Here is a 24,686-nt window from a genome sequence, read left to right on the forward strand (position 1 = left end):
AACTTCATGATTTGACTCATTGTTATCCACACCGGGACTGGCCTGTCCTGTACCGAGTATACCATCTAGGATAACTTCATGATTTGTCTCATTGTTATCCACACCGGGACTGGCCTGTCCTGTACCGAGTATACCATCTAGGATAACTTCATGATTTGACTCATTGTTATCCACACCGGGACTGGCCTGTCCTGTACCGAGTATACCATCTAGGATAACTTCATGATTTGACTCATTGTTATCCACACCGGGACTGGCCTGTCCTGTACCGAGTATACCATCTAGGATAACTTCATGATTTGACTCATTGTTATCCACACCGGGACTGGCCTGTCCTGTACTGAGTATACCATCTAGGATAACTTCATGATTTGACTCATTGTTATCCACACCGGGACTGGCCTGTCCTGTACCGAGTATACCATCTAGGATAACTTCATGATTTGTCTCATTGTTATCCACACCGGGACTGGCCTGTCCTGTACCGAGTATACCATCTAGGATAACTTCATGATTTGACTCATTGTTATCCACACCGGGACTGGCCTGTCCTGTACCGAGTATACCATCTAGGATAACTTCATGATTTGTCTCATTGTTATCCACACCGGGACTGGCCTGTCCTGTACCGAGTATACCATCTAGGATAACTTCATGATTTGACTCATTGTTATCCACACCGGGACTGGCCTGTCCTGTACCGAGTATACCATCTAGGATAACTTCATGATTTGTCTCATTGTTATCCACACCGGGACTGGCCTGTCCTGTACCGAGTATACCATCTAGGATAACTTCATGATTTGACTCATTGTTTTCCACACCGGGACTGGCCTGTCCTGTACCGAGTATACCATCTAGGATAACTTCATGATTTGACTCATTGTTATCCACACCGGGACTGGCCTGTCCTGTACCGAGTATACCATCTAGGATAACTTCATGATTTGACTCATTGTTATCCACACCGGGACTGGCCTGTCCTGTACCGAGTATACCATCTAGGATAACTTCATGATTTGTCTCATTGTTATCCACACCGGGACTGGCCTGTCCTGTACCGAGTATACCATCTAGGATAACTTCATGATTTGACTCATTGGGTGTTGGGCCGCGCGCTTGGATGCTGTTCAAGATTCTGGCGTATGATTTAAGAAGGACCTCATCTCCTCCTCAGTCTGTCTGTCTGTCTGTCTGTCTGTCTGTCTGTCTGTCTGTCTGTCTGTCTGTCTGTCTGTCTGTCTGTCTGTCTGTCTGTCTGTCTGTCTGTCTGTCTGTCTGTCTGTCTGTCTGTCTGTCTGTCTGTCTGTCTGTCTGTCGCCCTCTCTCTGTCTTTCTCTTCCTCTCTCTGTCCAACTCTCTAATCTCTCTCTCTCTCTGTCTTTCTCTCCCTCTCTCTGTCCAACTCTCTAATCTCTCTCTGTCTTTCTCTCCCTCTCTCTGTCCAACTCTCTAATCTCTCCCTCTAACTCTCTAATCTCTCCCTGTCTCTGTCTTTCTCTCCAATCTCTCTCTCTCTCTGTCTGTCTTTCTCTCCAATCTCTCTCTCTCTGTCTGTCTTTCTCTCCAATCTCTCTCTCTCTGTCTGTCTTTCTCTCCAATCTCTCTCTCTCTGTCTGTCTTTCTCTCCAATCTCTCTCTCTGTCTGTCTTTCTCTCCAATCTCTCTCTCTTGTCTTTCTCTCCAATCTCTCTCTCTCTCTCTCTCTCTGTCTGTCTTTCTCTCCAATCTCTCTCTCTCTCTGTCTTTCTCTCCAATCTCTCTCCCTCTCTCTGTCTTTCTCTCCCTCTGTCTTTCTCTCTGTCTTTCTCTCTCTCTCTGTCTTTCTCTCCAATCTCTCTCTCTTTCTCTCCAATCTCTCTCTCTCTCTGTCTTTCTCTCCACTCTCTCTCTCTCTCTTTCTCTCCAATCTCTCTCTCTCTGTCTGTCTTTCTCTCCAATCTCTCTCTCTCTCTTGTCTTTCTCTCCAATCTCTCTCTCTCTGTCTTTCTCTCCAATCTCTCTCTCTCTTGTCTTTCTCTCCAATCTCTCTCTCTCTGTCTTTCTCTCCAATCTCTCTCTCTCTTGTCTTTCTCTCCAATCTCTCTCTCTCTGTCTTTCTCTCCAATCTCTCTCTCTCTCTCTCTCTTTCTCTCAATTCAATTCAAGGGCTTTATTGGCATGGGAAACATGTGTTAACATTGCCAAAGCAAGTGAGGTAGACAACATACAAAGTGAATATATAAAGTGAAAAACAACAAAAATTAACAGTAAACATTACACATACAGAAGTTTAAAAACAGTAAAGACATTACAAATGTCATATTATATATATATACAATGTACAAATAGTTAAATGACACAAGATAAAATGAATAAGCATAAATATGGGTTGTATTTACAATGGTGTTTGTTCTTCACTGGTTGCCCTTTTCTCGTGGCAACAGGTCACAAATCTTGCTGCTGTGATGGTACACTGTGGAATTTCACCCAAAAGATATGGGAGTTTTTTAAAATTGGATTTGTTTTCAAATTCTTTGTGGATCTGTGGATCGGGGAAATATGTCTCTCTAATATGGTCATACATTGGGCAGGAGGTTAGGAAGTGCAGCTCAGTTTCCACCTCATTTTGTGGGCAGTGAGCACATAGCCTGTCTTCTCTTGAGAGCCATGTCTGCCTACGGCGGCCTTTCTCAATAGCAAGGCTATGCTCACTGAGTCTGTACATAGTCAAAGCTTTCCTTAATTTTGGGTCAGTCACAGTGGTCAGGTATTCTGCCGCTGTGTACTCTCTGTGTAGGGCCAAATAGCATTCTAGTTTGCTCTGTTTTTTTGTTAATTCTTTCCAATGTGTTAAGTAATTATCTTTTTGTTTTCTCATGATTTGGTTGGGTCTAATTCTGCTGTTGTCCTGGGGCTCTGTATGGTGTGTTTGTGTTTGAACAGAGCCCCAGGACCAGCTTGCTTAGGGGACTCTTCTCCAGGTTCATCTCTCTGTAGGTGATGGCTTTGTTATGGAAGGTTTGTGAAGGTTTGTTTCTCTCTCTCTCTCTCTCTCTCTCTCTCTCTCTCTCTCTCTCTCTCTCTCTCTCTCTCTCTCTCTCTCTCTCTCTCTCTCTCTCTCTCTCTCTCTCTCTCTCTCTCTCTCTCTCTCTCTCTCTCTCTCTCTCTCTCTCTCTCTCTCTCTCTCTCTCTCTCTCTCTCTCTCTCTCTCTCTCTCTCTCTCTCTCTCTGTCTTTCTCTCCAATCTCTCTCTCTCTCTGTCTTTCTCTCTCTCTCTCTCTCTCTCTCTCTCTCTCTCTCTCTCTCTCTCTCTCTCTGTCTTTCTCTCCAATCTCTCTCTCTCTGTATTTTTCTCCAACCTCTCTCTCTCTGTCTTTCTCTCCAATCTCTCTCTCTCTGTCTTTTTCTCCAATCTCTATCTCTCTGTCTTTCTCTCCAATCTCTCTCTCTCTGTCTTTCTCTCCAATCTCTATCTCTCTGTCTTTCTCTCCAATCTCTCTCTCTCTGTCTTTCTCTCCAATCTCTCTCTCTCTCTCTTTCTCTCCAATCTCTATCTCTCTGTCTTTCTCTCCAATCTCTCTCTCTCTGTCTTTCTCTCCAATCTCTATCTCTCTGTCTTTCTCTCCAATCTCTCTCTCTCTGTCTTTCTCTCCAATCTCTCTCTCGCTGTCTTTCTCTCCAATCTCTCTCGCTGTCTTTCTCTCCAATCTCTCTCGCTGTCTTTCTCTCCAATCTCTCTCTCTGTCTTTCTCTCCAATCTCTATCTCTCTGTCTTTCTCTCCAATCTCTCTCTCTCTGTCTTTCTCTCCAATCTCTATCTCTCTGTCTTTCTCTCCAATCTCTCTCTCTCTGTCTTTCTCTCCAATCTCTCTCTCTCTGTCTTTCTCTCCAATCTCTCTCTCTGTCTTTCTCTCCAATCTCTCTCTCTGTCTTTCTCTCCAATCTCTATCTCTCTGTCTTTCTCTCCAATCTCTCTCTCTCTGTCTTTCTCTCCAATCTATATCTCTCTGTCTTTCTCTCCAATCTCTCTCTCTCTGTCTTTCTCTCCAATCTCTCTCTCTGTCTTTCTCTCCAATCTCTATCTCTCTGTCTTTCTCTCCAATCTCTCTCTCTCTGTCTTTCTCTCCAATCTCTCTCTCGCTGTCTTTCTCTCCAATCTCTCTCTCGCTGTCTTTCTCTCCAATCTCTCTCTCTCTGTCTTTCTATCCAATCTCTCTCTCTCTGTCTTTCTATCCAATCTCTCTCTCTCTTAGCCTGTTTTTCCTCTTCTGCCGTAATTTAAATCAGAACCAGATGAGTGTGTTCTGGGAGCATTAGACCCCAGTCTGGAGTTTAACTAGACTTTTCAGTTACTACCTCCCTACCTATATAAGGGTGGAAAAAATACCTCCCTTTTTTATTGTGTCATGAATAACAGTTGTTAGAATGTGTGTGTGTGTGTGTGTGTGTGTGTGTGTGTGTGTGTGTGTGTGTGTGTGTGTGTGTGTGTGTGTGTGTGTGTGTGTGTGTGTGTGTGTGTGTGTGTGTGTGTGTGTGTGTGTGTGTGTGTGTGTGTGTGTGTGTGTGTGTGTGTGGGGGGCTCTTGCCCCTCTTTGATTTCATACAGTAAAATAACATCTGAAATCACTCTTGATAAGGCCCAGGTATTTCATCAAGTTTTATTCAAGCCTGCTTGGCCTCTGAACACCGTGTAGTCTTTCACAATCCTTTTTTTGGTGATTTTGCTCCAGCAACAAGCTTATTGGCAGCGTTTAAAAATATAATGCCACTCCCAAACTTGTAAAAGCCAAATCCTCTCCTTTATTTTTCCTCCCTTTGTCCAGAAAACATCCTCCCGGGCCACCGGTCCTGTCACCACTAGGTGGTGTTTTCTCTTTGTGGTTGCTCCCTGGTAGCCCACTGTCATATCAGTTACCATCAACTACTGTACATGGCAGCATCATCAGGCTGTCAGAGATGGTTGTCAGTGTTAACATACTGAATGCCTTTTCCAGGTTGTTGGACTTGTGTCTTCTTCACTTTGAGCCATCATGCCTTCCAGACTGCCTGTAGGGGTCTGTGTTAGTGGTCTGGAGGTCTGGTTTAGAATAACCGCGTCCAGACCAGGTTATTGCACACGGCTAGGGCAGGAAGTGTTGTGTGAGACTTGGAGAAAGGGATTTGAGTGGCAGCCGGTCCTGTGTGGAATGTGCTGTCTCATAACCAGAATGACTTGATCTGGCTACACCACTCCTCAGCCCCCAGCCCCTCCAGCTGTTCTGGCTACACCACTCCTCAACCCCCAGCCCCTCCAGCTGTTCTGGCTACACCACTCCTCAGCCCCTCCAGCTGTTCTGGCTACACCACTCCTCAGCCCCTCCAGCTGTTCTGGCTACACCACTCCTCAACCCCTCCAGCTGTTCTGGCTACACCACTCCTCAACCCCTCCAGCTGTTCTGGCTACACCACTCCTCAACCCCCAGCCCCTCCAGCTGTTCTGGCTACACCACTCCTCAGCCCCCAGCCCCTCCAGCTGTTCTGGCTACACCACTCCTCAGCCCCTCCAGCTGTTCTGGCTACACCACTCCTCAGCCCCTCCAGCTGTTCTGGCTACACCACTCCTCAGCCCCTCCAGCTGTTCTGGCTACACCACTCCTCAACCCCTCCAGCTGTTCTGGCTACACCACTCCTCAACCCCTCCAGCTGTTCTGGCTACACCACTCCTCAACCCCTCCAGCTGTTCTGGCTACACCACTCCTCAACCCCTCCAGCTGTTCTGGCTACACCACTCCTCAACCCCTCCAGCTGTTCTGGCTACACCACTCCTCAGCCCCTCCAGCTGTTCTGGCCTCACCACTCCTCAGCCCCTCCAGCTGCTCTGGCTACACCACTCCTCAGCCCCTCCAGCTGCTCTGGCTACACCACTCCTCAGCCCCTCCAGCTGCTCTGGCTACACCACTCCTCAGCCCCTCCAGCTGCTCTGGCTACACCACTCCTCAACCCCTCCAGCTGTTCTGGCTACACCACTCCTCAGCCCCCAGCCCCTCCAGCTGTTCTGGCTACACCACTCCTCAACCCCCAGCCCCTCCAGCTGTTCTGGCTACACCACTCCTCAGCCCCTCCAGCTGTTCTGGCTACACCACTCCTCAACCCCCAGCCCCTCCAGCTGTTCTGGCTACACCACTCCTCAACCCCCAGCCCCTCCAGCTGCTCTGGCTACACCACTCCTCAACCCCCAGCCCCTCCAGCTGCTCTGTTTACCCCTCTCCTCAACCCCCAGCCCCTCCAGCTGTTCTGTTTACCCCTCTCCTCAACCCCCAGCCCCTCCAGCTGCTCTGTTTACCCCTCTCCTCAACCCCCAGCCCCTCTAGCTGTTCTGTTTACCCCTCTCCTCAACCCCCAGCCCCTCCAGCTGTTCTGTTTACCCCTCTCCTCAACCCCCAGCCCCTCCAGCTGTTCTGGCTACATCACTCCTCAACCCCCAGCCCCTCCAGCTGTTCTGTTTACCCCTCTCCTCAACCCCCAGCCCCTCCAGCTGTTCTGTTTTACCCCTCTCCTCAACCCCCAGCCCCTCCAGCTGTTCTGGCTACATCACTCCTCAACCCCCAGCCCCTCCAGCTGTTCTGTTTACCCCTCTCCTCAACCCCCAGCCCCTCCAGCTGTTCTGGCTACATCACTCCTCAACCCCCAGCCCCTCCAGCTGTTCTGGCTACATCACTCCTCAACCCCCAGCCCCTCCAGCTGCTCTGGCTACACCACCCCTCAACTGGGCTGGGGGTGGGGGTTGAGGAGAGGGGTAAACAGAACAGCTGGAGGGGCTGGGGGTTGAGGATATTTGCTCCCTAACCTAAAGGTTTCCCGGGGCTCAAGGTGAGTGGGAACTGAACCCATAAGAACTGAAAACCCACCAATGGAATCTGGGTGGGATGACAACAGGGTCTTTGTCTCGGTACAAATCAGTCCAAGTAGGCTACTTCAGTACAGCTTGTAAACCAGTGCAATTGACCTCCATTCTGAACTTTCAAAATATTGCTGAATCTTTTAAGTTGATTAACCTTATAACTCGACAAAGGATAAAATCATAATGGATCATTTAATGTGTCTCCCAGTGCCATTTTCACATATTTGACAACATTGCGGTCGTTAGGCATGTGCATTTGGGGGATGTCATGTGAATGGCACTAATGAATAATTTGACATGAGGAGGGCTGACAGAAGGACTGCTATGTCACTGCCCTGCCTGGCTGGCTCCTCCTCCATAGCATCTCTGTCACTGCCCTGCCTGGCTGGCTCCTCCTCCATAGCATCTCTGTCACTGCCCTGCCTGGCTGGCTCCTCCTCCATAGCATCTCTGTCACTGCCCTGCCTGGCTGGCTCCTCCTCCATAGCATCTCTGTCACTGCCCTGCCTGGCTGGCTCCTCCTCCATAGCATCACTGTCACTGCCCTGCCTGGCTGGCTCCTCCATAGCATCACTGTCACTGCCCTGCCTGGCTGGCTCCTCCTCCATAGCATCTCTGTTACTGCCCTGCCTGGCTGGCTCCTCCTCCATAGCATCACTGTCACTGCCCTGCCTGGCTGGCTCCTCCTCCATAGCATCTCTGTCACTGCCCTGCCTGGCTGGCTCCTCCTCCATAGCATCTCTGTCACTGCCCTGCCTGGCTGGCTCCTCCTCCATAGCATCTCTGTCAGGGTACAGAACAGTCAGCATCCTTCCCTGCAATGCTCTTTTTTTTTGGCAGAGGTTCTTTGGACTCTGTTTTTCTGGTCATCAATCATTGAGATTCATTTGAAGGGAAATTACACAGGGGTCTGTGTTGGCCAGGAGCAGTTCTTTGCTGCCTGTACTGGAGGACTGTGGGGATGTTGGAGGACTGCCCTGACCTGTCACCATCAGACAGGTCCTCTGTCCTCCTCATCTGGTGGCAGATCAATGTGCTTTAGTTTAACCAACTGCTCAGTCCTCTGTGGTGTATGTTACCATGGCAACCGTATTTCTCTATATAAAGGCATGACAAGGAATGACAAAGAAGTTGGCCCGAAGCTGAGACCAAGCTACTGTCCACCCACTCTGCCCCAGCTTCCAGACTTTCCCTGTCTCTGTGCCTTACTCTCCTCTCTCTTTTCCCCCCAAACAAAGCCCGGCTACTTACAGTACTTCTGCAACAGTACATTCCTGCTCTGCTGCATTGCAGAGTACTCTAGTTTTAATAAGATGCACGGAAGCCCTGCTGGAGGCTTTGATGTCTTTTATATTTGTCTATTTCAGTACATGATGAAAGATGGATATGGGCCACTGGTTGTTGCATGGTTCCCATGATGTGCTGATGTAATGGGCTGAAAGGATTATTGGTTTGGAGTCCATTCCTACCGGCGTACTCATAGTGGCTGTATTTTAGTGCTACGGTCTACAGTAGTACTAGTCCATAGGGTTCTTCCTATTCATTACAGAATGGGGCTTTAAGATATTATACTATCATCCATTTTCAGACGTGAACTGGGGAGCTAATATGTCTTGCTTTGGTAGTTTACAATGGCTCAGCCAGGCAGCCGTAGGCACAACTTTTCGTTTCCCCACGGTGTTTCTAAGTGTGTGTGACTGGCCGTTTGTGTGTGTGTCCTATGAATCAAATTGTGTTTGTCAAATGCTTTGTAAACAACAGGTGTAGACTAACAGTGAAATGCTTACTGATGGGCCCTTCAACAAGGCAGAGAGAAACAACAGGTGTAGACTAACAGTGAAATGCTTACTGATGGGCCCTTCAACAAGGCAGAGAGAAACAACAGGTGTAGACTAACAGTGAAATGCTTACTGATGGGCCCTTCAACAAGGCAGAGAGAAACAACAGGTGTAGACTAACAGTGAAATGCTTACTGATGGGCCCTTCAACAAGGCAGAGAGACACAACAGGTGTAGACTAACAGGGAAATGCTTACTGATGGGCCCTTCAACAAGGCAGAGAGAAACAACAGGTGTAGACTAACAGTGAAATGCTTACTGATGGGCCCTTCAACAAGGCAGAGAGAAACAACAGGTGTAGACTAACAGTGAAATGCTTACTGATGGGCCCTTCAACAAGGCAGAGAGAAACAACAGGTGTAGACTAACAGTGAAATGCTTACTGATGGGCCCTTCAACAAGGCAGAGAGAAACAACAGGTGTAGACTAACAGTGAAATGCTTACTGATGGGCCCTTCAACAAGGCAGAGAGAAACAACAGGTGTAGACTAACAGGGAAATGCTTACTGACGGCCCTTCAACAAGGCAGAGAGAAACAACAGGTGTAGACTAACAGTGAAATGCTTACTGATGGGCCCTTCAACAAGGCAGAGAGAAACAACAGGTGTAGACTAACAGTGAAATGCTTACTGATGGGCCCTTCAACAAGGCAGAGAGAAACAACAGGTGTAGACTAACAGTGAAATGCTTACTGATGGGCCCTTCAACAAGGCAGAGAGAAACAACAGGTGTAGACTAACAGGGAAATGCTTACTGACGGCCCTTCAACAAGGCAGAGAGAAACAACAGGTGTAGACTAACAGTGAAATGCTTACTGATGGGCCCTTCAACAAGGCAGAGAGAAACAACAGGTGTAGACTAACAGTGAAATGCTTACTGATGGGCCCTTCAACAAGGCAGAGAGAAACAACAGGTGTAGACTAACAGTGAAATGCTTACTGATGGGCCCTTCAACAAGGCAGAGAGAAACAACAGGTGTAGACTAACAGTGAAATGCTTACTGATGGGCCCTTCAACAAGGCAGAGAGAAACAACAGGTGTAGACTAACAGTGAAATGCTTACTGATGGGCCCTTCAACAAGGCAGAGAGACACAACAGGTGTAGACTAACAGTGAAATGCTTACTGAAATGCTTACTGTGCAGGGTATGAGGTAATGGAGGTAGATAGGTACATATAGGATAAAGTGACTAGGCAACAGGGTAGATAACAGATAGTAGCAGAAGCAGCGTATGTGAAAAAAACTTGTTAGTGTAAAATTGGTTTATTGGTTACTTGGTAACTTTAACTAACTATTTATCAGTCTTATGGCTTGGGGATAGAAGCTGTTCAGGGTGCTGTTGGTTCCAGACCTGGTGTACCGCTTGCCCTGCAGTAGCAGAGAGAACAGAATATGAGTTAGACCTACTGCAGCCTTTTATGAACCAGGAGGCCTTTCAGAAAACATAATGCCCAGTAAGATGTATGAGATGGTTCTTGGAACACACTGTGCAGTACAATGTTTAGAGGAATCACTCTGAAGCACTTCCTTTGTTCCCAAAGTCTGCAATTCCAATACAGTTGTGGTCATTTTGTTGTAGAAATGTATGTAGTTTGAATAAGTAAGATAGTCCACACATACTGTTCTGCTTCTCTAAGTGTCTTTCTCGTTCCCTCTCTCCTGTCCTTCAGACCAGTCTGGCAGCAGCACCACACTGTCCTTCCAGCCACTGTGCTCCCAGGGTTCCCTCCCCACGGCCCACGTCATGCCCTCGCCCTCTTCCGGCTCCAAGCTCAGCACGGTACTCTCCCCTGGGGGCAGCCCCTGGTCCTCCTGCCAGCTGCCCTCGCCCCTCAACAGCCCCCTGGATATGAAGGACCCCCGGCCCGTCAGCCCTTGGTCTTCCTGCCAGCTGCCCTCGCCCCTCGACAGCCCCCTGGACATGAAGGACCCCCGGCCCGTCCGACGCTGGTCCTCCCTCACCCGCCTCAGCGTCCAAGAGAAGTCCAGCCCTGTGGGACGGGCAGCATACCGCCCTGACCCCCACGGTTCCCTGGACAGAGGCATGCTCTACGGTTACATGCAGGACCCTCTGCGCCCCACAGAACCCTACCTATCCCAAGGACTCCACCTGCGCTCCCCAGGGGCTGAGGCCCGGTACAAATACCCCCTAAGTACTAAGACAGAGTCTCACTCGGCCTGCTCATCTCCGCTCAAACCCAACACCTTAGACCTGACCTACAGTGCCTTACCGGAGACCAAGCACCCTGGCGTCGGGCTGACGGTACCCAGCCAGAGGGGCCTGCCACTGGGCCACCAGGCAGTAGGAGGGTCCCCCATCCAGCCGGCGGTGAGGACCCAGATGTGGCTGAGTGAGCAGATGGAGTACCGGCCTCCCGGACCTGGGACAGAGCTATGTGGGGGCTTGTCGGCCTGGCAACAGGAGCAGCAGCAGAGAGAGAGGTTGCGTCAGGAGGCCGAGCTCAACCAGGTGAGAGGAGGGGACGAGGAAGTACATTTAAAAACATGTATTTCCCCTTTATTTAACCAGGTAGGCCAGTTGGGAACACCATTATTTAACCAGGTAGGCCAGTGGAGAACACCATTATTTAACCAGGTAGGCCAGTGGAGAACACCTTTATTTAACCAGCTGGCCAGTTGAGAACACCATTATTTAACCAGGTAGGCCAGTTGAGAACACCTTTATTTAACAAGGTAGGCCAGTGGAGAACACCTTTATTTAACCAGGTAGGCCAGTGGAGAACACCATTATTTAACCAGGTAGGCCAGTTGAGAACACCTTTATTTAACCAGGTAGGCCAGTGGAGAACACCTTTATTTAACCAGGTAGGCTAGTGGAGAACACCTTTATTTAACCAGGTAGGCCAGTTGAGAACACCATTATTTAACCAGGTAGGCCAGTTGAGAACACCATTATTTAACCAGGTAGGCCAGTGGAGAACACCTTTATTTAACCAGGTAGGCCAGTTGAGAACACCATTATTTAACCAGGTAGGCCAGTGGAGAACACCTTTATTTAAACAGGTAGGCCAGTTGAGAACACCATTATTTAACCAGGTAGGCCAGTTGAGAACACCATTATTTAACCAGGTAGGCCAGTTGAGAACACCATTATTTAACCAGGTAGGCCATTGGAGAACACCTTTATTTAACCAGGTAGGCCAGTTGAGAACACCATTATTTAACCAGGTAGGCCAGTGGAGAACACCTTTATTTAACCAGGTAGGCCAGTTGAGAACACCATTATTTAACCAGGTAGGTCAGTGGAGAACACCATTATTTAACCAGGTAGGCCAGTTGAGAACACCATTATTTAACCAGGTAGGCCAGTGGAGAACACCATTATTTAACCAGGTAGGCCAGTGGAGAACACCATTATTTAACCAGGTAGACCAGTTGAGAACACCATTATTTAACCAGGTAGGCCAGTTGAGAACACCATTATTTAACCAGGTAGGCCAGTTGAGAACACCATTATTTAACCAGGTAGGCCAGTGGAGAACACCTTTATTTAACCAGGTAGGCCAGTGGAGAACACCATTATTTAACCAGGTAGGCCAGTGGAGAACACCATTATTTAACCAGGTAGGCCAGTTGAGAACACCATTATTTAACCAGGTAGGCCAGTTGAGAACACCTTTATTTAACCAGGTAGGCCAGTGGAGAACACCATTATTTAACCAGGTAGGCCAGTTGAGAACACCTTTATTTAACCAGGTAGGCCAGTTGAGAACACCATTATTTAACCAGGTAGGCCAGTTGAGAACACCTTTATTTAACCAGGTAGGCCAGTTGAGAACACCATTATTTAACCAGGTAGGCCAGTTGAGAACACCTTTATTTAACCAGGTAGGCCAGTGGAGAACAAGTTCTCATTTACAACTGCGGCCAAGATAAAGCAAAGCAGTGCGACAAAAACAACAACACAGAGTTACACAAACAAACTTACAGTCAATAACACAATAGAAAAATCTATGTACAGTGTGTGCAAATGTAGAAGAGTAGGGAGGTAAGGCAATAAATAGGCCATAGAGGTGAAATAATTACAATTTAGCATTAATACTGGAGTGATAGATGTGCAGGTGATGTTTTCCAAGTAGAGATACTGGGGTGCAAAAGAGCAAGAAGATACATAACAATATGGGGATGAGGTAGTCGGGTGGGCTATTTACAGATGGGCTGTGTACAGGTACAGTGATTGGTAAGCTGTCTGACAGCTGATGCTGAAAGTTAGAGAGGGAGATATAAGTCTCCAGCTTCAGTACATTTTTGCAGTTGGTTCCAGTCATTGGCAACAGAGAACTGGCAGGAAGTAGGCCACAGTATCTGTTAGACACCTAGTCAGGGGACTCTGTCAAGGGAACTGAAGGCTGTTAGTTTGTTGTTGTGGGTGTTAACCTGACAGATTTTCACCACAATATGTGATGAGTCTGTATTCAAAGCTGGTCAGTATTTCCCTCCAAATTGTGCACGTTCATGTAGGACTAAATTTGAGGTCATGGCGCCCTCTGGTGGGTGTCTGAGGCGTTGCCGTTTTTCCTATAGACCAAAGATAAAAGTTGCACCTGCATTCCATAATTTTAACGAAGTCCTTACAATTTTCAATGAAGACAGACAAATGCTTTATAGTTTGTGTATTTTATCTTTATTTTATAACATTCTTTAGAAAATGCTGTGCGACATAAGAAAGTGTAAAGTGGAGCCAGCGCCTGCAGACAGACAACACTACAACAGTTCTGCAGTGGTCGTGCATGTTTCTTCACACTGCAGAGGGCTTCCCTGTGTTTAGCTGGAGGTGTTTGCTCTATTTACTCTGTTCATTACTCTGCCAAAACAAACCAACCTCTACTACTGAACACGAAAACATTTTCACTACAGCACACAGTTATGTTCGGATATTGTAGTAACAATATTACATATTTCACTGAAAGGTTTACATGCTTAGGCTGTTACGTACCCATGTTTATTGAGCCAAGTATCTGTTGTACTTATCAGCTACTAGTTCAAGAGCAACCTGAGTCTCCAAAGGGAAGGAGCCTAGGCTTCACTCAACAGTTACATAAACAACTCATAACACACGGAAAAGGACGGTCGGTGTCTGGCTTTAACCATTTTCAGTTGCATTTCAGTTGTCATTTGTAACATGTGCTTTGGTCCTAATAGCTTAGAATAGTCGGTGACTGTGAGCGTTAAAGCTTTCAAAATGATTGTTCTCTATGGCTCATATCAACCACAACTCGAGAATGAGGAACAGAGAGCATGGATGTATCTCTGTGCTCAGTGCCCTGGCCAGAAGTAGATGTGGTGCAGTTTGGGGATTCTACCACTAGAGGGAGGTAAACTAAACGTAAAGGAGGGCGTTCTATTCTTTACCATCGGTGGGTGGAGTTTCATCCTCCTGTTAATTGATATTTTGAATCTTGCCATCCCATGCAACGATCTCATGGAATCCCAAACTCTTTTCTACTCTCCAAAAGCTCACAATGTTTAGTTCTACTCCCAACAGGTTCAATGGCCTTTCTTCAGTGATTTTTGATGTGAACTGTTGAATAATAATTAGTTGAAGCCATGGTGTGTTTATATGATCAAATCAGAGGTAGAGGGACTCCCATCAGACCCTGTGGCCCTTGGGGACTGGAGTTGCTCAACCTATGCCATGAGGTCATACTGTATGTCAGAGGTTACATGAGTTTGACCAGGACAAGCATGAGGAGCAGCATGATGACGATGAGGAGGAAGTTGAGCATCAGGTTGAGGCCGCGGTTGTTGACCAGGTCCATGGTTTCACTCGACATGGAGAGGCTGGGTTGAGGCTGCAAATGCCCCAGGCAGAGTGACCAATTCTGGGCAAAGCTCTTCAGTTAAGTGGGTAATTCTGGAGGTGTCCTCAGGAAGACCAGTGATGGAGATGGTTTGGTGGATCGTTACACCCCCCTGCTTAGCCCTCGCTGTGCTGTGGTGGTTGTTGGTTCAGCTACATAGGTCTGGGAGGGAAAACAGGGGCCCAGTGAGAGACTGGAACACTTACACAGACATACACATGATCATCACCCACATTACAAGTCTGATTCTCCTGGGTTAATATGGTCAGTAAGTTTATTTTGTCTGTCTGTGCGTGTCTCTGTGTGTGTGCTTGTGTGAGTGTCTGTGCTTGTGCGTGTGTGTTTTTGTCTGTGCTTGTGTGTGCGTGTGTGTGCGCTTTTGCGTGTGTGTGCGCTTTTGCGTGCGTGCGTGCGTGTGTGTGTGTGTGCGTGTGTGTGCGCTTTTGCGTGCGTGCGTGCGTGCGTGCGTGCGTGTGTGTGTGTGTGTTTGTGTGTGTGTGTGACTAGCCCAGTGTAGCCAGGTGGCTGCAGGCGTTGAGTTCTAGTGAGAGGTGGCAGAGACACTGTGGTGGTGACATGATGTGGAGCACGGATGACAGACCTACAGGAGGGTGGCATGTGTGACACACAACTGACATAAACTGCATCTGAGACCAACAACCTTCTACTGCAACTCACACACGGCACCTTTATAGTGTTATAATGAGTGGTTATAGTTGTGCCATTAACATCAGGCAGATTTTATTAAACTACAAAAACAGAATCTGATCTTATTCTACACAAATTCCTTTCAAATGAAAACCAGTTTACAAGATACGAGGATAATCTCCATGTTTGCCACCCAATCCCCTCCTCCCCTCCCCTTCCCTTCCATTGTTTGGCCCTCTTGAGAGGTCATGACCCTGTTGGGCTGTAGCCTGGCCCCTCCCGGCCCCTCTGAGGCCCTCACATCAACAACACGATGATGTAGATGAGCAGCAGGCAGATGAGGATCAGGCTGAAGTTGACAAAGAGCTCCTGCAAGTTCTGCTTGGCCTGGGGGGGCACGTCCACCACCATGGAGGCCCTGCGGATGGCCGAGCGCATCGTGTGCTGCACCTTCTCCATGCTGGGGCTCGGTGCTGAGCAGTGAGAGGGAGTGAAGGGGCGAGAGTGCACTCTAGTGGTGGCCGCAGGTTAGTGCAGGACAGGTGTGCAGAGAGGTGGTGCAGATGATAGTGTAGTGGTGGGGTGGGTGATGGAGGGAGGTGGTGGAGGTGACAGGAGTGGTCCCGGTGCCCAGGGGCCTGATGGAGCTGAGCTGGGGGTTGGGGGCAGCAGAGAAGGTTGAGTCAGTGAGCATGCAGAAGACACAAACAGAAACACACTGTGGAACGGAGTCAGGAGGAAATGATCAGTCACATACTGTTCATTACTTAAAGGGTTGAACTGAAGGACACATTTTACTCCACCCTCACCCATCATGGCCAACGACAGGAATAATAATCAAACACCACTCACTTTGGGGTCCACATAACCTCAGGCTTTATAATCTATCACAGATCTCCTATCTCCATGATAAAATGGACTCCAGTCTTCTCACATAATTCCTTCCTCTCTATAAATGATATTTTCCGTCTGGCGGGATATGGCCAATCTTATTTTAAATGATGAAGGATGCACCGCTAGTCCTTCTGAAAAGGTGAACGGTTTTGTACCTTTCTCTCTAAGAGGTTTACACGTTGCTTATCGAGTCAGGAGCTAGGTTTGAAGTGATGTTTGTAACCCAGGATGTTTCCATTTGGTATTCAGGGTGTATTTGGCTTGTTTTTAAATGTGCCTTTGTGTATTTTGGTATATTTGAATACTTTCAGGGTTCTTGAAGGTGGTGATGCTGTAGGTGGATGGTTCGATGATGATTATATGTGGAATATGTGTTTCATGTACTGCACCCGCTTTAGACAGACAAATGAACTCCCCACTTCTCTGCTGCGTCTTTGACAACTATACAATGGAGAGAGTAGAAGTTGTATACGGTGTGTCTTATTGATCTGGCTCACTGCGTTATCTCAGGCAGTGCATAATATGGACGGATAAAACCTGCTGGAGATCACATGCTGGAGATCACACCCCTTATTTGAACGCACACTTCTGACTGGTGATGTGACCATCCAAACATCTCAGTGGCTGAGTGAGGGCTGTTACGGACATTACCGTGGGTAAAACTCTCCGGCATTTTGTGCCGAGAATATGTGCACTGCATTGTGATTGTCAGAGCAGCCCCACTTCTCTCTACTCCATCCAGACAGGCATTATCCCTCCTTCCAGACTCCTCTCTCCCCACAGGGTCTCCTCAGTGACGGGCATGCCCAGGGAAGGTGAGGGTCTGTGAGTCACTCTCCCAGCTCTTCCCCTGGGCCCTGCTGGTTCCCTGAAGGGAGGCGGTGGCCTTACCCGCTGACAGCAGTTATCTGCCCGGCTCCAGCTATGTGCCAGCGGGTATTCTTAGGGCTGACCTTTGGCTATATCACAGGGGTGGAGTCCATTTCAACACTAGCCAAACCTAAACCCCTCTTAAACATGTTTCTGACCTGACCCTGTGGACACCAACAGTGAGGAGGGAGGGGAACTGGGAGAGGGGTGCCAAGCATGGGCAGGGAGCAGGAGAGTGTGGATTTAATGTGTCAGAATGTTGAATCTGAGTCATCTCTAGAGTCCTGATAATAAATCTGTGATGACTAAGGCCCTTTCCTCTATCCACTATAGCACCTGGCTTATCACTGTGATCACTAGCTCTGTGATCTCCTATAGATCTCTGCTACAGAGCCAAAAACACTAAGAAAGCAGTCTGTCGCATAGTAGACAACGAAATCTCAGCTCGTAGAATGCTGCATAGAACATTATTTTCGTACATTTCTCATTTTTCGGAGTTGTTGTTTCCATTCCATTGTGGTTGAGAGGAATGCTAGGCTGTTCTAAGGAGATCACTAGTGGCCACTTCACTGGAGCTTCCAGCGTGGAGTGGTCATGAGAGTTTCCCCCTTCATGTCAAGACAAGGGGGCATAATAAGTTAATGAATAATAACATCTCCCTTGGCACCACTAAACATGTCACCATCTACTCATTCACTGCGACCTGGGCCTTCTGAAGGGGAGGCCCAGAACCCAGCATGATGAAAGGCCTACTATGTCTGTTGACTTGGCTGTAGGCCTACTATGTCTGTTGACTTGGCAGTAGGCCTACTATGTCTGTTGACTTGGCAGTAGGCCTACTATGTCTGTTGACTTGGCAGTAGGCCTACTATGTCTGTCAACTTGGAAGTAGGCCTACTATGTCTGTTGACTTTGCAGTAGGCCTACTATGTCTGTTGACTTGGCAGTAGGCCTACTATGTCTGTTGACTTGGCAGTAGGCCTACTTTGTCTGTCAACTTGGCAGTAGGCCTACTATGTCTGTCAACTTGGAAGTAGGCCTACTATGTCTGTCAACATTGCAGTAGACCTACTATGTCTGTCAACTTGGCAGTAGGCCTACTTTGTCTGTCAACTTGGCAGTAGGCCTACTTTGTCTGTCAACTTGGCAGTAGGCCTACTATGTCTGTCAACTTGGCAGTAGGCCTACTATGTCTGTCAACATTGCAGTAGGCCTACTATGTCTGTCAACTTGGCAGTAGTCCTACTATGTCTGTCAATTTGGCAGTAGGCCTACTATGTCTGTCAACTTGGCAGTAGGCCTACTATGTCTATTGACTTGGCAGCAGGCCTACTATGTCTGTCGACTTGGCAGTAGGCCTACTATGTCTGTCGACTTGGCAGTAGGCCTACTATGTCTGTTGACTTGGCAGTAGGCCTACTATGTCTGTTGACTTGGCGGTAGGCCTACTATGTCTGTTGACTTGGCAGTAGGCCTACTATGTCTGTTGACTTGGCAGTAGGCCTACTATGTCTGTTGACTTGGCAGTAGGCCTACTATGTCTGTCAACTTGGCAGTAGGCCTACTATGTCTGTTGACTTGGCAGTAGGCCTACTATGTCTGTTGACTTGGCAGTAGGCCTACTATGTCTGTTTACTTGGCAGTAGGTCTACTATGTCTGTTGACTTGGCAGTAGGCCTACTATGTCTGTTGACTTGGCAGTAGGCCTACTATGTCTGTTGACTTGGCAGTAGGCCTACTATGTCTGTTGACTTGGCAGTAGGCCTACTATGTCTGTTGACTTGGCAGTAGGCCTACTATGTCTGTTGACTTGGCAGTAGGCCTACTATGTCTGTTGACTTGGCAGTAGGCCTACTATGTCTGTTGACTTGGCAGTAGGCCTACTATGTCTGTCCGTATAATTATTCCATTGCTGACGTCGTTATGTGGTGATCCAAGCCCATGCTGTTATTATTTATTATAGCCCAGGTACGTTTACTGGGCGTCAGTTCATTAGATAATACAATGACAAATGTCGATAGTTTATTTTGATTGTACAAATGTTAGGCACTGAGATTATCCCAATGGCCTAGGCCAAGTGTCGGGAGAGAAATGTTTGCTCCTCTCGAAAGTGAAAGTAATTAGGAATAAGAGTATAATAAGATCAGCACACCCATAATTGAAACCCTACGGGGTCGTTGTTTTGATTTAAAACCCAAACCCACCATTCTTCTTCATAAAAATGTTGCCATGGTTCTAAGGAGCCAGTGGGTGAAAAACAAAGAAGAACATTCAATTGAATCAAACCTAAGAAGGAAATCCTTCTGAAGCCTGGCAGAAGCATTCCCATGCCAATAATGCTCGTGTTTTTAAAATGTTCTGCTCTCTTGGCATAGCTGCGGTGATAATAAGTCATGTGCAGGCAGGGAGAGGAAGGCTTCCAATAGGCCGTTAAACTGAACATTCCACGATGACATCACACAGTAATGCAGAGGGGACTGGACATCACTGTGGTTGTGTGGCCCAGGAGAGGGCATGAGTTAGAGTCCTCCACAGGCAACAGTGACCGCCAATGTTAAACAGACCCAATTCCAGTACATACAGCAGTGTGAACTGTGGTCAATGAATGGACAACTAAAAAATGTCTGTTCTATTCAAACAAGAATCCTCTTCATATCAGCCTCTTCCACCAGGTAATATTGAAATATAGATTACAATGAAATGGGAAGTGATTATCGGAAGGCTTGGGTTAGGAGATATGTTAGGAGATAAAGCAGATTGTGTTCTGCATTTTATCTGTCACATTATTTGACATGATGAAGTTTACCGTAGTTTACCGTAGTTCCTCAGAACAGTTGAGCCAGTCACGTGTTAGTTTGTAAATAGCACAACGGGAGAAAGCGGGAGCTGGGGGTCAATGCACAGCTGGACCATCATATTGTGTTAGCTTTCTACCGTGTTTGAGAAGTCAAAGCCCTTTGGATGAGATATCTGTACAGCTGCTACTGCAGCTTAATATCCTTGTGTTTTTCTCCTCTCCTCCATTTTCCTAGATAAATGTTGCTATATCCATAATAGCAAAGTTAACCAGCATATTGGTGTTGAGCGCAATGTGGTGGAGGCAGCAGCAGAATGAGAAGACGAGAAAACAGCCCGTGTCTTATTGTCTAAGAAAAGTGAGGAGAGAGGAAACCCCAACTAAATGATGTCTATAATCAATATCCTAACTGTTAAATGTGCCTGGCTTTATAAATCATCCATATATATAAATACAGAAATAAGGCAGATCCTGCTTCTGTTGCCTGTTAGAGTGTTTGTTTAATAGCCTACTGATTTCTTGAGCACCATGCCTCACACAACCACAACAAGTTTCACAAATCTGTCTGTTTTTAATCTTTGTTATGCTGTAATTAAGGCTTTACACTTTGTGAGAACAGCCTCTGGCATTATTATTTAGTGTTGTTTACACTGTTCCAAATGGTCAGAAAATGTATATTCATCATAATAATAATTGTTATTATTACTTATTATTATTATTATGATCATTATTATAATAATAAGTAATGTCATTATCATTAGCAGGCTAAGTACAGCAGCATTGTATAACCACCGTAGGCCTCAGAGAGCATCCTGTTTAGTCTTAATACCGTAATTTACTAAGGCCTATATTTCAATACTTTTATAGGCGAACCTTGAACAATAAACACGCCGTTCCATTTCGTAAATTGCATTCACAAATTAATGTGACTGTTTTTAGTCTTTGCTGTAATAAAGGCTTTACAAAAAAGTGTTACAACAGAATTTATTTTAGTGTTGTTTACATTGTTCCAAATGGTCAGAAAAATTATATTTGTAATCTAACAGCATCTGTTTGGCATACATAATATGCATGAAGCATTTTCTCCTTACCTTCTTATTCTTTATCTCCAGTATATTTTCACAACTAGTCATATTTATTCCACACATCTGACTTCCCCTTTACCTCCTGAGCAACCAGTAAACTTTGTCACGTCCTTGGCATCCATTTTGTTTGTTATAACCAATTTTTTATGTGATTATGATATGCTGTCAGGCCCTATTGGTCACGTGCATGTGATGCATGCATGTGTCAGGTAAAGAGAGCAAGGGTTGAGGAATAGGGAATGGTTTTCCTAAACAAATGAGGGATTTCAGTAACTTTTCAAATGGCTGTAAGTAATTATGTTGCAGCCTAAGCAACACGGACAGCGCGATAAACACTTTGATGTTATGTTTTGGTTGCTGCAGCAGGAGAAGAGAGAGACAATGGGTGCTAGTCACAGTCACTCACTGTCATGTTTTTTAACACAGTCTGAGCCTGGCCCGGCACAATGAAATCAATTGCGTTTGACCCCCTCTAGTCATTTGTGTCTTAATTATTTAATCAAACAGTGAGCTTAAAGCGTCAGACAAGCTCAGTGCATATGGTTGATTTGATTCAAATACATAGGATGTGTCTATATATGGAAAAAATACACGTAAAATTTCAACCAATCGATTGATCAAAAGAACAGACGACTCGGTTGACCAAGATTTTTTGTTGTTGTCAGGGACAGCCTTAGTACACAGTACTGTTGTTCCTTCAGACAAGCATGGATCAAAACTTTGTTCATTTGCACAATGTCTCTCGTTCACATGTAAATGTCCAAACTCACCAAAAATGACATTCGGTAGCTCCTACCTATATATGTATAACTTTGTGAGCCAGATTGGCCTATTTAGCAGCCTCAATGGAAATTCACTATTATTTGTGCTACTTTTTTAGCATTGTGGTAATAGAAGCCCAATGGGCATTTTTGTGTGTTTTTGGCACCCCCTTGTTACACAGTAAATCCCAGTGTGAGAGAAGGACGGTATGACGATATGAAAATCTGGATACTGCCCAACTCTACACTGAGGCATGCCAGAATGGGTCATTTCATTCCTGTTCTTTCCTCCAGTGTATGGTTTGTTGGTTGGTGGGAACCCTTTCCTGTCCACAGACTACCCACTCATTTCAATAAATGCACATTTCAGGCCTTTGCTAGGTGCAAATGTGTGTGTTGTGGATAGGTCATGGCTGGCCTCTGATTCGTGTGTGTGTCTCGTGCTGTGAACTACTTTGTATGTTTAGACAGGAGGACAGTTATGTTCGATACTGTTTTGTCCCAGACTGCAGTTCACCGTTGTCTCGGGATTTAGCCTTGATAACAACACTATTGCGTATCAGAAAACCATCATTACTCTCGAGACAAGTATAACTTTTCATGTATTTTTTTAATCTATTTGAACTCCTGTTAGAGCTGGACCCAGTGATTACATTTAAGAGACTTTTTGGAGCCCTCCAAAAATGCATTGTTATTAGTTTCAAATGAATGTAGATAATATCATTTTAGCCCAAGATTAGCTGGAGCTGTATTACCTTTTTCCCCCTCTTCTCTTTGCTACAGAGAAAGTTGACATTCCCACAGACAAATCGTCATCAGGATTGTGTTCTTACCTGCTCCAGAGGGGTGGATGGATTAATGGATAGATGGATGGGTAGATTCTGCTCTGGAGGTCACAGACAGTCTGGCGTGGAGGCTGGGAGAAAGGCTGTGAGTCCAACAGGCGAGAAGGTTCTCTGGCAGCTCTCTACGCTATGTCATCTAGTTTAAGGGAGGAAAATCAGATGGGCGGAGAGTAGAGAATAGAGAGGGGGAGAGAGGGATGTAGCTGCCTGGGGGGAGTGGTCTGTTTATCCTTCTATTGTGGAAGAGGAGGCATGGATGGGCCAACCCCCTCACCTGGCATATATAGGTTAGTACCACTGGGTTTGATGTTATCAGGACTGGTTCTCTTCCTCCCTCTCTAGGAGGAAGCCTGCAGCTGGAGGACCTAAACCATCTGAAACCCCTGAGGAGTTGTGCCTCTTCACAGTCTTGTCTGCTAATTAGGTTACACCGGGTCATTCTGACAGGACAAATGTAGGCTGATTATCACTCATGAAGGTCATGAGCAGCCACAATTGAAAGGCACAATGTCGTGGTGGTTGTTGGTTTCTCAGGAGAATGTCCATGAACGGCTGGCTATATTCTGTTGCTTATTTACATGCTGAAATGGCTGTTGCTGTTGATGTTCTTTCTCTCTCACGAGAATGAATCGGTGTTCTTGGAAAGTCTCCTGAGAAAAGAATCATCAACAACATTGCTTACTGGTTTCTTATTGAGAATTCATTTTGCCAGATGCAGTTTGTTCTCCATCAGCGTTTCTGGCTTCCAGTCAAGCAGGTTTGGTAAGTTTGTCGCATAGCTGCAGCTCCAGTGTGAACATGCTTCCTGACCCACATAGACCCTGTTTGTGTTTGAAGGATTGTCTAGTGCTGTTTCATGCAGTCAGTCTTCTATGCCATGTATCAGAGAAAACACAGTGGTCATCAATCTCTCCAGGGACTCTGGATCTGGGAACTTTCCTGCACCGTTATTCAGCCCCAAAACATAAACAATATCCTGCCTTTTTGGCTCTTCTGTCTTCCTTAAAAGGAGATTTGAGCTGGGTCTTGACTCAATCAAAGCAAGCTCCAAAATGCCTGTTGCTTTGGACAATGAGGAAGGTCTTTAGGGTGACATGCTTCGTCCCTGTTTCCTGTGCATCAGGGGGGGTACTGTTCTTGGCACCCCCTCCTGCGGTGGCACAGGTATGCCCTCACATGCTGGATGCCAGCGGTCGGTGCCCTTCATTAGAGGTCTAATGAAGCATGTCATCCAAGCTGTGGCTTACTGATTGTACTCTCCACACACACCCACTGGAGCAGAGAAACAAAATCACGCACGCACACACACCCACTGGAACAGAGAAACTAAAACACGCACGCGCACACGCACACACACCCACTGGAACAGAGAAACTAAGACACGCACGCACACACACACACACACCCACCCACTGGAACAGAGAAACTAAAACACGCACGCACACACGCACACACACCCACTGGAACAGAGAAACTAAAACACGCACGCACACACCCACACCCACTGGAACAGAGAAACTAAAACACGCACACACACACGCACACACACACTGGAACAGAGAAACTAAAACACGCACGCACGCACACACACACACACACACACCCACCCAGTGGAGCAGAGAAACTAAAACACGCACGCACACACGCACACACACCCACTGGAGCAGAGAAACTAAAACACGCACGCACACATGTACACACACCCACTGGAGCAGAGAAACTAAAACACGCACGCATACACATACACCATTCATACCAATCTATGCAGGGCTTTGTCCCAAAGCTTGCTATCCCTGTCCCTCAAATCCTCTCATCTTGTGGGGGATTGAGAGAGAGAGAGAGAGAGAGAGAGACACACACAGACACAGAGAGAGAGTGGTGTATATCAGAACCTGTTGTTTAGCTAGTTCATTAAAGTCCAAGCACGAGTGTGGTTCTCGTTAACTGTGACCCGCGTTCTTTGGGTTGGTTTGCAGCCTGTGTTTAGTGCATGTGTGTATGCGTAAACACAGAGCGGAGGGTAATAAGCAGGTCTCAGTGTGTTGCAGCTGGCATGGCAGTGCCCTCTGGCTGTGTGTGAAGGCCAAGGCCATGCTTTAGGAGCAGAACATCCACATCTCTCGGCTCCGTGTCCCAGACCACACCGCTCTATCCCTCACCTGTCAACACACGGGCTCCTCCCAGCCTGGTGCCTTATTGTTCCTTCGGGCTCTCTGTTTGTGTGTGTGTGCGTGTTCGTACGCGTTCACACACACTTTGAACCC

General features: G+C 46.9%; 1 protein-coding gene and 1 long non-coding RNA gene across 5 annotated transcripts in view; one reads left to right on the plus strand and one right to left on the minus strand.

The window, feature by feature from the left end:
* Positions 1–24,686, plus strand: part of LOC123990730 (centrosomal protein of 85 kDa-like) — a 100,438-nt gene that overhangs the window by 45,245 nt on the left and 30,507 nt on the right. For all 4 annotated transcript variants that reach the window (XM_046291549.1, XM_046291551.1, XM_046291548.1 and 1 more), the window contains one exon: positions 10,371–11,170. In XM_046291549.1, the coding sequence (XP_046147505.1) occupies positions 10,371–11,170 (800 nt within the window). The remainder of the gene's footprint in view (positions 1–10,370; positions 11,171–24,686) is intronic.
* LOC123990733 lies at positions 13,323–23,230 on the minus strand. The gene is made up of 2 exons (XR_006830707.1): positions 22,411–23,230; positions 13,323–14,684 (listed from the first exon to the last, which is right to left on the minus strand). It is a non-coding gene; the product is annotated as an uncharacterized LOC123990733 (long non-coding RNA).

Source organism: Oncorhynchus gorbuscha, linkage group LG12 (assembly GCF_021184085.1).
Source record: "Oncorhynchus gorbuscha isolate QuinsamMale2020 ecotype Even-year linkage group LG12, OgorEven_v1.0, whole genome shotgun sequence".
Taxonomy (NCBI): domain Eukaryota; kingdom Metazoa; phylum Chordata; class Actinopteri; order Salmoniformes; family Salmonidae; genus Oncorhynchus; species Oncorhynchus gorbuscha.